Source organism: Candidozyma auris, chromosome 1 (genome assembly GCF_003013715.1).
Source record: "Candidozyma auris chromosome 1, complete sequence".
Taxonomy (NCBI): Eukaryota; Fungi; Ascomycota; class Pichiomycetes; order Serinales; family Metschnikowiaceae; genus Candidozyma; species Candidozyma auris.
Genome location: NC_072812.1, coordinates 2,704,687 through 2,717,213, shown reverse-complemented (window position 1 = coordinate 2,717,213; position 12,527 = coordinate 2,704,687). Strand labels below are relative to the sequence as shown.

Genomic DNA, 12,527 nt, shown 5'->3' with positions numbered 1-12,527 from the left:
ATAGAACATCGCATTCATAGCTACACACTATTGCATTGGCGACGCTAAAGCAGCGGCCGAGGCACTTCTGTTCAGTTGGTGACGCCAATAACACCACAAGCAGGTCTGGTGCCGGCGTTACCAGTCTTCAAAGACTCCTCGTTGCCGCCCTTACCCAAGTCGTCGGTGCCACTGTGGACAACCACAGATCTGCCAATGACAGAGTTGGGACCAAGCAACTTCACCAAAAGGTCCTTTCTGGTGCCCTTGGCCACGCCAGAAGCGTCGGTGGTGATGTTGCCCAAGTCGCCAACGTGTCTGTTGTCGTCCTCTGGGGCACCGTGGGTCTTGGAGAAGGGGTTGAAGTGAGGGCCAGCAGAGGTACAACCGTTGGTATTGTCACCAAACTGGTGGATGTGCATGCCTCTCAACGCGTTGGGATCATTGCCCGAGATGTCCCACGAGATGGTGGTTGGGTCATTTTCATTTTCTTGTTCGAAGTTGACAACTCCGCAAACCTTAGAGTCTCCTCTGACAACAGCAACTGGCCGTTAGTATGGAATTGGAATTGAAGGCCCACATATTTGGTTTAACGCTTTAAATGCTCCCGGGGGCAGGCGTTGGGTGGCTGAATAGAGCTCTTCCCACTCGGTCACAATAAATGCTCATTCACTGGAGGGTGAGCAAATACTCTTGCCAAACAAGATGGGCAGATGCTCCAAGCGAGCTGCAGACCAATTGAGGCTGGCAAACGGCTGCAAAAAACGAAACATACCTGCTTTAACCATTTTTGATGTGTTTTATGTCGATACCAGAAAAAGCTAAGGAGCAATTGGATATATAAGCTCCTCCCTCCCGGCGGCACAGGGGTGTGTCGAAGCCAGACTTCGTGCAGTTCGTCAGGCGGAACCCACGAGTGGCCTTGAGGAGACTCCGCGAACGGCAATACTGCGAGAAAAGCCGGGAGAATTGCAAAATGAGATGGGCACCAGAGAAAATGAGCTTTTTGCCCAACTCAGCAAAACCACGGACCGTCAATTGGCACAAATGTCCAGATTCCAGCTCAATTGTTTACATGTATTTTTTGTGTACCCTTGAAATCTGATTTTTCATGTTTCGAGACTCGGAAGCGCTTGCTTTCGAAGGAGCGAGAATTCTTGCTGCTGCCACATACAGTAGACGGAGTGAACAGTGCGAGCATGAGATAGCTCCTCCAGTTAGTCTGTTGAGCCCGTCAAGTTCATCAATGATTTGTACTTTTGGTTTGTGAAAATCGAAAAAAAATCATTTTTGGAGGTCTATCTTTTCTAGTCCCTTCATCTAGCTTCCAAGCTGTGCTTGTGCTTCCCAACTGTGCACTGCTTGCTCGGATTCTGACGGCTGCAACTCAGCGAGCGTGACAAAGCGCTCGCTCATACAGTATACTGACTGCGAACAATACATTGGGAGTGCAAAAGTCAGAAGCTAAGCTAGTGAGGTGGAAGTGGTGCTCTTCAATCGTGGCTGGCCAAAGTGAAGAAAGTGCAATTGAGTGTGAGTCTTTTTTTTTTGGAATCAGTTTAGCATGGCTTGATACTAGTGTGCGAGCTCTCACCACATCAACAGATCCAGTGCCTCAGAATCAATGTTCTCCAATGCCCTCAGCTCCACTGCCCCGTAGATCCACTCAATTCGCCACACACAATGCCCACCTGCCCAGTCTGATCTATAACTTTAGTTGAGCTCTATTGACATCTTCCTTGTTCAAATCGTTTCATTTTTCTTTCTCTCTATCTTGTTATTCTTCATAATCGGTGCTCTAATCATTTTCTATTGGCCCCATCCTCTAGGCCACTAAGGTGGTGTCGCTGTCGAAACTTGAGCGAGCTTTGCGCCTGCTGCCGTCTCGATAGGGCCCTCTTTCTGCGGTGGACGCCTGACGAAGCTCTGACTCGTGGTTGCCACAGAAACGGTGCTTCATGGCCACGCCTGCTCGCCACACTAGCACTCCGGCCACGATGACAAGGGCGATCATGGGAAAAAAAAGAGGTTGGTTTGTGGCATGTTGAAATATTTGAAGAAGCGCTGTTATACGTGAGCGCTAGCAACTATGGCCGCGCACAAGGTATATATGGGCCCTGGAGAAAAGCACCAGTGTGGTTATGCCTGCTAGAATGCCCCTAACAGAGGAGAGGGTAATTTGCAGGGCACATCAGAGGGAGGCTATTGCAGGCGACTGTATTGTAGGACTGAGGGGTTGCAGTTTGCGAGGGGAGTTGCTGAGGGTGTTTTAACTATGTAGTAGGTAGAGGAGGAAGGAGGAAGCACACAGAAGAGCTCGGGGGGTAAAAGCGGGCGATGCCACAACTGCAACGTTTTTCAGCTGATACTTTCGACGTTTTGAACATAGGTCAACATGCCTGGCGATCGTAGGAAATTAGCGAAAGCAGAAAAGGAGCAGATTCCACAAACACACCCCTTGACAGACAAGCAAATCGACCTTTTGCATCCAGGATATTTGTAATCCTCCTTCTCTTGTCTCCTTCTTTCTCGACGTTTGAGCCTTGCTAGTCTTGTGATTGTGGTTTTTCTATGTTCGAAAAACAGTTTCTGCTACTGTGATGGTCCGTATACCTGAGGCTGAAAGGGCACCCAGTGCTCATCTTCAAGCTGCCTCAAGTCATAAGAAAGCTGTCTAAAGCAGCGTGCAATTGGCTATTATGTTGTTTGATTTGTGAAAACAATTTCTTAGCATGATGTGAAGTAATAAGTTGAGCGTTCACAGAAGTTCAGGTGATGCCACCGCATACCTTCAACATCTTCTTAATGGTGTATTCAGCTCGATGGTCGTCAACTCAATCCTCCTTGATCGAATCAAATTGACTACTAGGTCCTTGAGTGAGCTTGCAACCATCGGCAAGCACCAACTAGCCCAGGAATATTCCAACGCTCTTTGCACCTGCAAACCTCCACTATTGCATCCTTTTTCTCAAACTTCACACATTGGACTTCGATCTCTTGTGTCTAGGCTCCTCGTTATCTTGGGCTTCCCGTTCCCTCTTTCTTTCAAGTTGCTTGTTTAAACGATGCATCTCAAAAAACGTCCAGCCAAGCGACCCAAACACAAGTCCCACGTACAAGTAAAAGCCTACTCGACGCACTTTGGCGGAAAAAGCATTGAGCGTTTCAAAGAGCCCCATTGCAATTAGATCTGAGGTTGAGTTAGTAGCCGCCATTCTATTTTTTCGTAGGGCCCTGCGCGGAATCTGGGGCAAGGCGTGGGAGCAAGGCAGAAAAATCTGTAAGAAGGTGTAAAGCAGCAACGGTTGCAGAATTGAGATACCCACCTCTCGAGGCACTTATGATGACTCAATTGGTGTCAGAAGAAAATCTGCCGCCGAAAGTGGCCTCGCCAATCCATTATATGTGGTTTTCTTTGTCCAAGCCATTGAGGCTAGTAGCGCATATAGTGCCCACTCAGTGGCAAGCCCGATAAAGCAATTGCGTCCACCGTGAGAGTGGCGCGCAGCAAACAGTGGCTTATAAAGGGGCACCGAATTCTCAACATTATTTATCGATTCTCAATCAAAGAAGAAGGGAATAAGAGTTAAGAATGGCTGAAGGAACATACATCGTGACATTGAAGGAAGACGCTAATGACGACCTTGTGAGCAAGGTCAAGAACCAGGTTTCCTTGTTGGGAGGTAAGGTGCTCGACGATTTCGCCTTGATCAAGGGTTTTGTGGCCAAGTTGCCCCCAGTGGAGATTGAGACCTTGAAGGGCCACGACGGGATCCTCAACATCGAGGAGAACCAGGAGGTGAGAATCCAGGAGAATAAGTAAGCCAGATTGATCGAGAATGATGGCACGACTAGACATTATCCTTGATAAGATCGCAATATAAGAAAGAAGTTTTGAACAGTGTGTCGATGTGAAACGAGATCCATGGAGGCGTTGTCGGATCGACCGGGCATTCGTAGATACGGTAACCTGCTGATGTTTTCACAATTGAGGTATTGAGAGCGAAAAAGACGTTTCCAGGGATTGTAGCGGTCTTCATGAGAATACACCCACACTGCTTTGCGTCCTCAGTACTTGGAAGCATGAGCGGGCTGAACAACTCGCCTACTCGATTTTTGATTGAGCAGTCTGAGCCACCGGGGCAGCCTCAATTGCACTTTTGAGGGTTCAGTGTAAGAGTAGTGGTTACCACAGTGCACTTGGCGATCCTGTGGTAGCAGATACTTCACAGTTGAGTTCTGAACGTTATTGGAGAGCCCAAACATTATGGCTGATCATTGACATTACTCAAGTATTGTTTCCTGCGTCTTCATCGAGGAATACCAAATTCTCATGTCTCTTTTCGTGATACATCGCCTACTTACACTATAACCAGCTAACTGCACTCTATGTCTCCTACCAATCTCTTACACTTTACGCAATCCTTGCTCACCCAGACGCCGCGGAGCCCGATAGTGTCCCAAGCCGCACCCGCGGATAGGCACGAGGTCGCCAGCGTTGTCAGAAGAATCCACTAGGCTCCGTTGAGGAGATCACCTTGGTGGATAAGACGTCGCAGTGAGTGTATCCACTGACACAATGGCTTCTCAAACCTGGATGTGACCGAAGTAAGCTTCACGGGAACTGTGAAGCTAAAAAATTACAATTCTGTTTGCCGCCCCGCGATTGATTTAATGACCTTTGATTGAACCGAACTTTATCAATTGGCTCGCTTCATCCTCGGTGTGGGTATCCTGAGCGTTCGCAGCCAGAAGAGCCCTTATGAGTCTACTGCGGACTCTCTCGCAAGTCCCACTCTCGTCTCGTTTTCGCAATCCTCGTGTCTTTTTCCGTCTCCTATCTATAGAATTGCCAGCGTACAGGCTCCACTCTGCTTAGGCCTGCCAGGTGGCCCCCCCCCTTCTTCCATTGGCGGGTGCACAGAAGTTAGAGCCAGCGCCTATTTGAGCGAGGAACCGGCACCCTGGGGCTCTCCTGCCTCCCTTTTCGGCAGTGCGACTCTTCGGCTTTATATAGCACTTTACCCCAGACTTAGCAATAGCCACGCAGAAAATAGACCATAGGAAAAGAAGCTACCCAGCATATAAAAGTGCACCAAAGTCCTAAATTCTAAGAAAATATTTCGACCATGGGCTACGATAGGTTCAACCACCAGCCCACGCTTAAGCCAATTGACCATCTCTACGAGAGCAGGTTGAGACAGTTTACTGACCAGGGCGGTCAGTACCCTTCGCTCAACTTGCCCAAGTTCTACGACCACGAAAGAGTCGACTCAAACACAGATGCCATTTCCTTGAAAGTATGGAGAACGCCGGGCGAGAGCGGCCCGGGAAACACCGAGAGACCGCTCTTTCGTGATATCAACTGGGACGAAGTCGAGTGGGAACACGCAAAGAAAGGCGACAGTTTTGGACCTTCTTGGAGAACCTTCTGGTTCAAGATAGAATGGACCATCCCAGAGCACTGGCTCAACAACAAGGACGTGGAAGAAATCGACTTCAATTGGGATTGCGGCAACGAGGGCCTTATCTATGACCATGATGGAGTCCCCTTGCAAGCGTTCACCGGAGGCGACAGAACATTGTTCAAGCTTCCAAAGAAGTACTGGAAGGCTAAAAAACAGCTTTTTTATTTGGAAATGGCCTGCAATGGCATGTTTGGAACTGGTGACCAGGGCCATCCGGACCCAAATAAGTACTACACCCTCAGCAGGTGTGATTTGGTGTGGCCGGACTTGAACGCAAGGAAGTTGTTTTGGGACTTTTGGATTCTTGGAGATGCCGCCAGAGAGTTGCCTGGCGGCAGAGACAAGTACCAGGCTGCGCTGATCGCCAATAAGATCATGGACACGTTTGACCCTAACGACAGGAAGTCGATTTTGAAGTGCAGAAAGCTTGCTCAAGAATTCTTGGGTCCTGATGTGGATTCCGAGGCTGTTTTTGAAAATAACCCTTTGAAGAAGATTGACGTTTTCGGTGTGGGCAATTGTCATATCGATACTGCCTGGTTGTGGCCATTTGCTGAAACCAGACGTAAGATAGTTAGGTCCTGGACGACTCAGTTGAAAATTGCTGACGAATACCCGGAATACATCTTTGTGGCTTCTCAAATGCAGCAGTTCAAGTGGTTGAAGCAAGACCACCCTGAGATTTTGAAGAAGATCAAAGAAAAGTTTGCCAAAAAGCAGTTCTTGCCAATCGGTGGATCTTGGGTTGAGAACGATACTAACATGCCCAGTGGTGAGTCTTTGATCAGGCAATTTTTGTTGGGCCAACGAGCCATGATTGAGGAGTTTGGAGAGCGTTCACGAGTATTCTGGTTGCCGGACACCTTTGGTTACTCTTCTCAGGTCCCTCAAATCTGTCAGATCGTGGGAATTGAGAAGTTCTTGACTCAAAAGCTCTCTTGGAACAACATCAACCAGTTTCCTTTGACTACTTTTAATTGGAAGGCTATTGATGGGAGTCAGGTTCTTGTTCACATGCCACCAGCAAACACCTATACTGCTGCTGCTCACTTTGGCGACGTTGTTAGATCTCAAAACCAGCATCACAATTTGAGAGATGTGCCAACGGGACTTTTGCTTTATGGATATGGTGATGGTGGTGGAGGACCAACCGAAGAAATGTTGGAGAAGTTAAGAAGATGCAGAGGTGTCGCCAACACCACAGCATCTATTCCATCCGTCCACGTGGGAAAAACTGTCGAAGACTTCTACGATGATGTCTTGGAAAAGTCTGACCAGGGTAGAACCCTTCCAACCTGGTGTGGTGAGCTCTACTTGGAATTCCACAGAGGGACTTACACAAGTCAAGCTGATATCAAGAAGTGGATAAGGCAGGCCGAAATCAAACTTCACGATTTGGAATTCCTTGCTTCGATCTTGTCCGTTAACCATAAGAACTACAAGTACCCCTCCAAGCAAATCAAGGACATTTGGGAAGACATTGCCTTGTGTCAATTCCATGATGTCATTCCAGGTTCTTGTATCGGAATGGTGTATTATGAGGAAGTAAAGCCAATGCTCAGGAAAAGATTGAAGGAATTGAACAAATTGATCAAGGATGCCTTGAATCACGCTGGACATCAAGACTCCGAAAAGGTGGTAGCAGTGAACACTTTACCTTGGAATAGAATTGAGTTGGTTGAGGTTCCGAATGATCAAGTCTCAGGTCTTGATATAGACATTGTCCGTCTCAACTCTGGTAGCTCAACCACCTTCGCTATCAACACTACTGACAATACTTTTATACGTGAGAAGAACCTCAAGTATCCTTCTTCTATAACCAAGGTGGGTGATCACTATGTGTTAACTAACAAATTGATCGAGGCGAAGATTACACTGAACGGTACTCTTTCGTCGGTAAAGGACTTGAGCACTGGTCGTCAAGTTATTGATACAAAAAAGACAAAGGCTTCTTCTGGATATGGTAACCAGTTGGTTCTCTTTGATGATGAGCCATTGAACTTCCCTGCTTGGGACACCGAGCTCTACTCGCTTAACAAGTTCGAATTCCTCGAGAATGGTGAGGTTGTGTCATCTTCCAGTCATCCATTGGAGTCCAAGTTGGTTGTGAAGCACAAGATTTCGTCTAAGTCCTATATTGAAACCACCATTTCTCTCGCTGGTGTAACCGACAACAAGCAGATTGCGCAAAACAACTACATCAAATTCCTGGCCCATGTTGAGTGGCACGAAACCTATAAGTTTTTGAGAGTGCAGTTCCCTACCACCTTACAAACAGCTCAACACGCTCTGTATGAGACTCAGTTTGGTATCACTCAAAGACCAACGCACTATAACACCTCGTGGGACGTTGCAAAGTTTGAAGTATGTCACCACAAGTTTATGGACTTGTCTGAGCACAACTATGGTGTTTCTATCTTCAATGACTCCAAGTACGGCGCAGCAATCCACGGTAATTTGATGAGATTGTCACTTCTTCGTTCTCCAAAGGCACCAGATGACTTGTGTGACATGGGTACTCACGACTTCTCCTATGCTTTGTACCCACACAAGGGTTATTTGAACTCTGATGTTGTCAAGTTGGCTCAAAACTTTAACTACAAGCTCTTGTACACTCACGGTGATCCAACTGAGGTAGAGACTCTCACTAAGTCTGTCCATTTGTCTGGCGACGAGTCATTGATTTTATCGAATGTCAAGAGAAGTGAGGACGATGAAGACGTCACAACCTCGGAGGCAATTGAGGTCCAAAACAAGGGTCAGCAGTCAATTGTCGTTCGTGTCTACGAGTCCCTAGGTGGCCTGTCTCAAGGAAAGCTTGAGTTTGGATTGTCTGTTGACAAAGTTTTTAAAGCCAACGCATTGGAAGAGATTGAAGAGGAGATCGAATTGGAAGACAATTCCGTTCCAATTTCTTTAAGAGGTTTTGAAATTGCCACCTACAAGGTTGTATTCAAATGAGCTGCTTCTAACTTCGACACACAAAAGAAGACCTTTATCAAATACTTCAAGTTTATCGATTTTGCTTTAAGTTCCCGTCGTAGGACCTATGTAAGTTTTGTTTCGTTACGGCTTGGAAGCAATTGTAGTCTTTTGCCTTTCCTACCAATAGAGCTCATTCCTAGTACTCGCGCGCTAAGTATGAGAGAGCATTATCTCATGTACTACGACGCAAGAAGAAAATGGCAGTAATAAATCAGCCGTCAAATCAGATTAAGCTCACAAATGTGTCTCTTGTTCGAATGAAGAAGGGCAAGAAGAGGTTCGAGATCGCCTGTTATCAGAATAAAGTCCAGGATTGGAGACTGAGAGTGGAGAAGGATCTCGATGAGGTACTTCAAATTCCTCAGGTATTCATGAATGTCTCCAAAGGACAGGTTGCCAACAATGAAGACCTTCTTAATGCATTCGGAACAACAAATCACGACGAAATCATTCTTGAGATCTTGGATAAGGGGGAGATTCAGTTGAACGAGAAAGAACGCAGTGCAAACTTACAGCAAAAGCAGAATGAGTTCTTAAACTTGATCTCCACCAAATGCATAAACCCTAGATCTAAAAAGAGGTATCCTCCCAGCATGATTCAAAAAGCTCTCAACCAGCTCAAGTTTCATTTAAACCCCAACAAGCCAACCAAGACCCAGGCTCTAGAAGCTATCAAGCTCTTGATTTCTGAGCAACTCATGCCCATTGCAAGAGCCCAAATGAAAGTCAAGATCACGCTTCTTGCACGAGTTCAGCTGTCCTTTGACGAACATTTTAGAGTGTTACTAGACACGATAGAGGATGAGAAGGCTGGAGATAAATTATTCGAAGTCATTGCAATCATTGACCCATCCAACTACAAGAATATCGTAGATTTGCTTCAAGGAGAAAATGCTCAGGTGAAAAAGGGCGAAGGGTCTGTGGAAGTACTCGACATGTCTGCCGTCAAGGAGTAAGACGGGAGTGTGACAATATCAACACCCTCTGGTGTATGTCTAAAGCAGAATGCTACCGATGACACTGAAAAAATAAAGGTGCAAGACTATGAATTCTGGTTCAATTGTTTACAGTTTGGACAAATGACATATTATTCCGATTCGAGCACATCTTGTCCTACTTTCTAGGTTGCCCAAGTTTTGACATCGATCACCAATTATCGCAGTGATCAGCATCGACTACGAAGGGAGGCAATTCTGGCTGAAGGTACCTAGCAAGTCATCATACATATGCTGGTGATGTCGTACCTTCCCATGTAATCAGATTAGTAGGTGTGAACACTATTAACGCACATAGCACAATACCAAAACGCAGGCAATAGACCAAGCTTAATCCTGGTATATCAGACCTTCAATAGTATCATTAAACAATGCTCTAAGACAATTTATTGGTTTTATTCGATCTTGGTGTGGTTGATACGGTCGATGACCTGCACACACCAAGGACATACAAGTACAAATTTTCCATCTCTCATTTTAAGCATTTACATCAAATCCACAAATCACGATGACCATCGTCTTGCCAGCCCTTCAGGGCCCTAAAACCCCAGCCTTCGAGTCTGTCAAGCCATACTCTACCCCAAACCGTCGTCCAATCGAGCCTGTAGGTAGATACTTCTTGGCTCACGCTACTCGTACTTTAAGAGGCCACACTTGGTCTGAATATGAGAAATTGGAGGCCGAGAAGAACGTCAAGCAAGTCGACGAAAACAGTGATGATGACTTGGGTGATGAGGAGCAGTCGGCTGAGTTGTTGGCCCACGACCCAAGAGAGTGGAAGACCGCTGACTTGTATGCTGTTTTGGGTATCTCTCACTTGAGATGGAAAGCTACCGAGGACCAGATCAGAAGAGCACACAGAAAGCAGGTCTTGAAGCACCATCCAGACAAGAAGTCTGCCGCAGGTGGCTTGGACCAGGATGGTTTTTTTAAGATTATCCAGAAGGCATTCGAGGTTATGTTGGACCCAACCAAGAGATTACAGTACGACTCTGTGGATGAGGCTGCTGTTGTGCGTCCTCCAGCACCAAAGACCAAGTACGACTTTTTCGAGGCTTGGGGTCCAGTGTTTGAATCCGAGGCTCACTTCTCTAAAAAGCAGCCAGTCCCACTTTTGGGCACGATTGACTCCACTAAGGAGGAGGTTGATGCTTTCTACAAGTTCTGGGGCTCCTTTGACTCCTGGAAGACTTTTGAGTTTAAGGATGAGGATGTTCCTGATGACACTGCCAACAGAGACCACAAGCGTTACATTGAGCGTAAGAACATCTCCAACAGAAAGAAGTTGAAGCAAGAGGACAACAAGAGAATCATTGAAATGATTCAGCGCGCCCAGTCCGAGGACCCAAGAATCAAGATGTTCAAAGAGGCTGCCAAGAAGGAGAAAGAGAGAAAGAAGTGGGAGAGAGAAGCTGGCTCTAGACAGGCTGCTGAGGAAGCTGCTAGAAAGAAGGCCGAGGAGGAGGCTGCCAGAAAGAAGGCTGAAGAAGAGGCTGCTGCTCAAAAGGCCAACTCCAAGAAGGCGAAGGAGGCTGCTAAAGCTGCTAAAAAGAAGAACAAGAGAGCCATCAGATCTGCTGGTAAGGACAAGGGCTACTTTGGTGACAAAGGTTCTGCTGAAGCCATTGATGCTGATCTTGAGTTGTTGGTCGACAAGTTGGACGACACCAAGTTGTCCGACCTTGTTGGTAAGCTTGGTGGCGACGCTTCTGCTGCTAAAGCTGCTATTGAAGAGACTGTTAAAGAGTTGTCCGCTGGTGGTGCTATTAATGCTGGTCACTTGAAGTACTTCTCGTGAACGTGACTACTTGAAAAAGTAGCTCATGCGTCGTACTAAGTTATAGAGGGATTATGTAAGTAATCGTTATTTATCATCAATCGTGGTAGCCTGGTACTCTAGCCTGTTGAGGTAGCCCATGCCGCTATTTATCCTTCTTGTCGTCCTCCGCTTCATCATCTTCGTCGTCAGAGACCGCGATTCTGTGCTTGAGCGGGTTGGCAGCTAGATGGTAATGAGCCTTGCGCATTTCTTCGAACTTTTTATGTCTTTCTTCGGCAGATAATGGTTTCGACTCTTCCTCCTCCTCTTCCTCATTTTCCTCGACTGCGTTTTCATCTCTTACTATTCGGTCTTCACCTTCCGGTTTACTGGATGTGGCATCAAATTGACCTTCGCCAAGGGAAAAGGCAGGAATGGCTTCGTCTTCTTCATCATCACTCTGGTAGTACTCACCCTCTGGATTGAAGCCGCCCTCATACGGCGTCTTGGGCTCGTCGATCTTCATTGTAGCAGCTTTTTCCTGTTCAGTTTTGTATAGGTTGATTTCATCCCACTTCAAATGCTCTGGTGTTTTCGAATCACCATTTGCTCCCTTGGCCTCAGCGATCTTCGCTCTAATCCGTTCACCTTTTGAAGACTCAGCGCTCAATTGTGCGTTGAGGCGGGTGTTTCTTATTACTTCGCTTCTGTCAAGATCACCCTCGTTTGCCAGCGACCGACGACGCCCTTCTTCTTTGTTCCTAAGTATGCCTCTAGGCTCAGACATGGTCAGTTGGGGGTAAGCTTTGATGCTCGCAGGTAGGTCAAATATGGGGCAATGATGGTGAGAGCATCCGTACACCGACCACGCCAGAAAGGGCTGGGATGACATGTTGTGAGACAAATGTTTAGATGATATGACGCAGTAGATTTTATTAAAGTGATTCTTTCGAGAGCTGTTAGATTAAAGTTCAGTTCTTCGGGAAACGTACATACCTAATCTTGTGTAGGGCCCGATCAAGAATCGGGACAAAAGGTGCCTTCTTTTGCACATTTCTTTTCCCACGACTAAAGTCTCACAAGTTTAAGACCACGCGCATTTTGCAACCAATTCGTGATATTTCAGAATTTTTATCTATACAGAATCCAAAAGAACCTGAAAGGAAAACGAAAAGAAAACAATAGATACATCAATGAACAACGTCATTGACTAAAAGTTGCATCCATTTTTAACAATATCGGTTTACGGAACACCTAAGTCCCGTGCTCCCTTCGCTATCTTGTGATTTCGAGTGCACCTTGGTATTGGCAGCGGCACTTCACTTAATAAATTTAGTGAAA

The 12,527-nt window shown here is 46.5% G+C and overlaps 6 protein-coding genes across 6 annotated transcripts; 4 read left to right on the top strand and 2 right to left on the bottom strand. All coding sequences in view use genetic code 12, as the record gives it.

Moving 5' to 3' along the window:
• Window positions 1-71: 71 nt before the first annotated feature.
• SOD1 (superoxide dismutase SOD1) lies at window positions 72-767 on the bottom strand (the record flags this gene model as incomplete). The annotated part of the gene is made up of 2 exons (XM_029033274.1): window positions 72-523; window positions 755-767. The coding sequence occupies 2 exons, from the start codon at window positions 765-767 to the stop codon at window positions 72-74; spliced, it is 465 nt and encodes a 154-aa protein (XP_028891866.1).
• A 2,804-nt stretch (window positions 768-3,571) lies between these two features.
• Window positions 3,572-3,802, top strand: CJI96_0001258 (uncharacterized protein; the record flags this gene model as incomplete). Its single annotated transcript, XM_029033273.1, has 1 exon — window positions 3,572-3,802. One exon carries the CDS (start codon window positions 3,572-3,574, stop codon window positions 3,800-3,802), a length of 231 nt encoding a protein of 76 aa, XP_028891865.1.
• Window positions 3,803-5,108: 1,306 nt separating this feature from the next.
• AMS1 (alpha-mannosidase) lies at window positions 5,109-8,408 on the top strand (the record flags this gene model as incomplete). Its single annotated transcript, XM_029033272.2, has 1 exon — window positions 5,109-8,408. The coding sequence occupies one exon, from the start codon at window positions 5,109-5,111 to the stop codon at window positions 8,406-8,408; it is 3,300 nt and encodes a 1,099-aa protein (XP_028891864.2).
• A 221-nt stretch (window positions 8,409-8,629) lies between these two features.
• CJI96_0001256 (guanine nucleotide exchange factor SDO1) lies at window positions 8,630-9,388 on the top strand (the record flags this gene model as incomplete). The annotated part of the gene is made up of 1 exon (XM_029033271.1): window positions 8,630-9,388. One exon carries the CDS (start codon window positions 8,630-8,632, stop codon window positions 9,386-9,388), a length of 759 nt encoding a protein of 252 aa, XP_028891863.1.
• A 547-nt stretch (window positions 9,389-9,935) lies between these two features.
• On the top strand, window positions 9,936-11,225 carry ZUO1 (zuotin; the record flags this gene model as incomplete). Its single annotated transcript, XM_029033270.2, has 1 exon — window positions 9,936-11,225. One exon carries the CDS (start codon window positions 9,936-9,938, stop codon window positions 11,223-11,225), a length of 1,290 nt encoding a protein of 429 aa, XP_028891862.2.
• Window positions 11,226-11,349: 124 nt separating this feature from the next.
• On the bottom strand, window positions 11,350-11,973 carry CJI96_0001254 (uncharacterized protein; the record flags this gene model as incomplete). The annotated part of the gene is made up of 1 exon (XM_029033269.1): window positions 11,350-11,973. One exon carries the CDS (start codon window positions 11,971-11,973, stop codon window positions 11,350-11,352), a length of 624 nt encoding a protein of 207 aa, XP_028891861.1.
• Window positions 11,974-12,527: the final 554 nt, after the last annotated feature.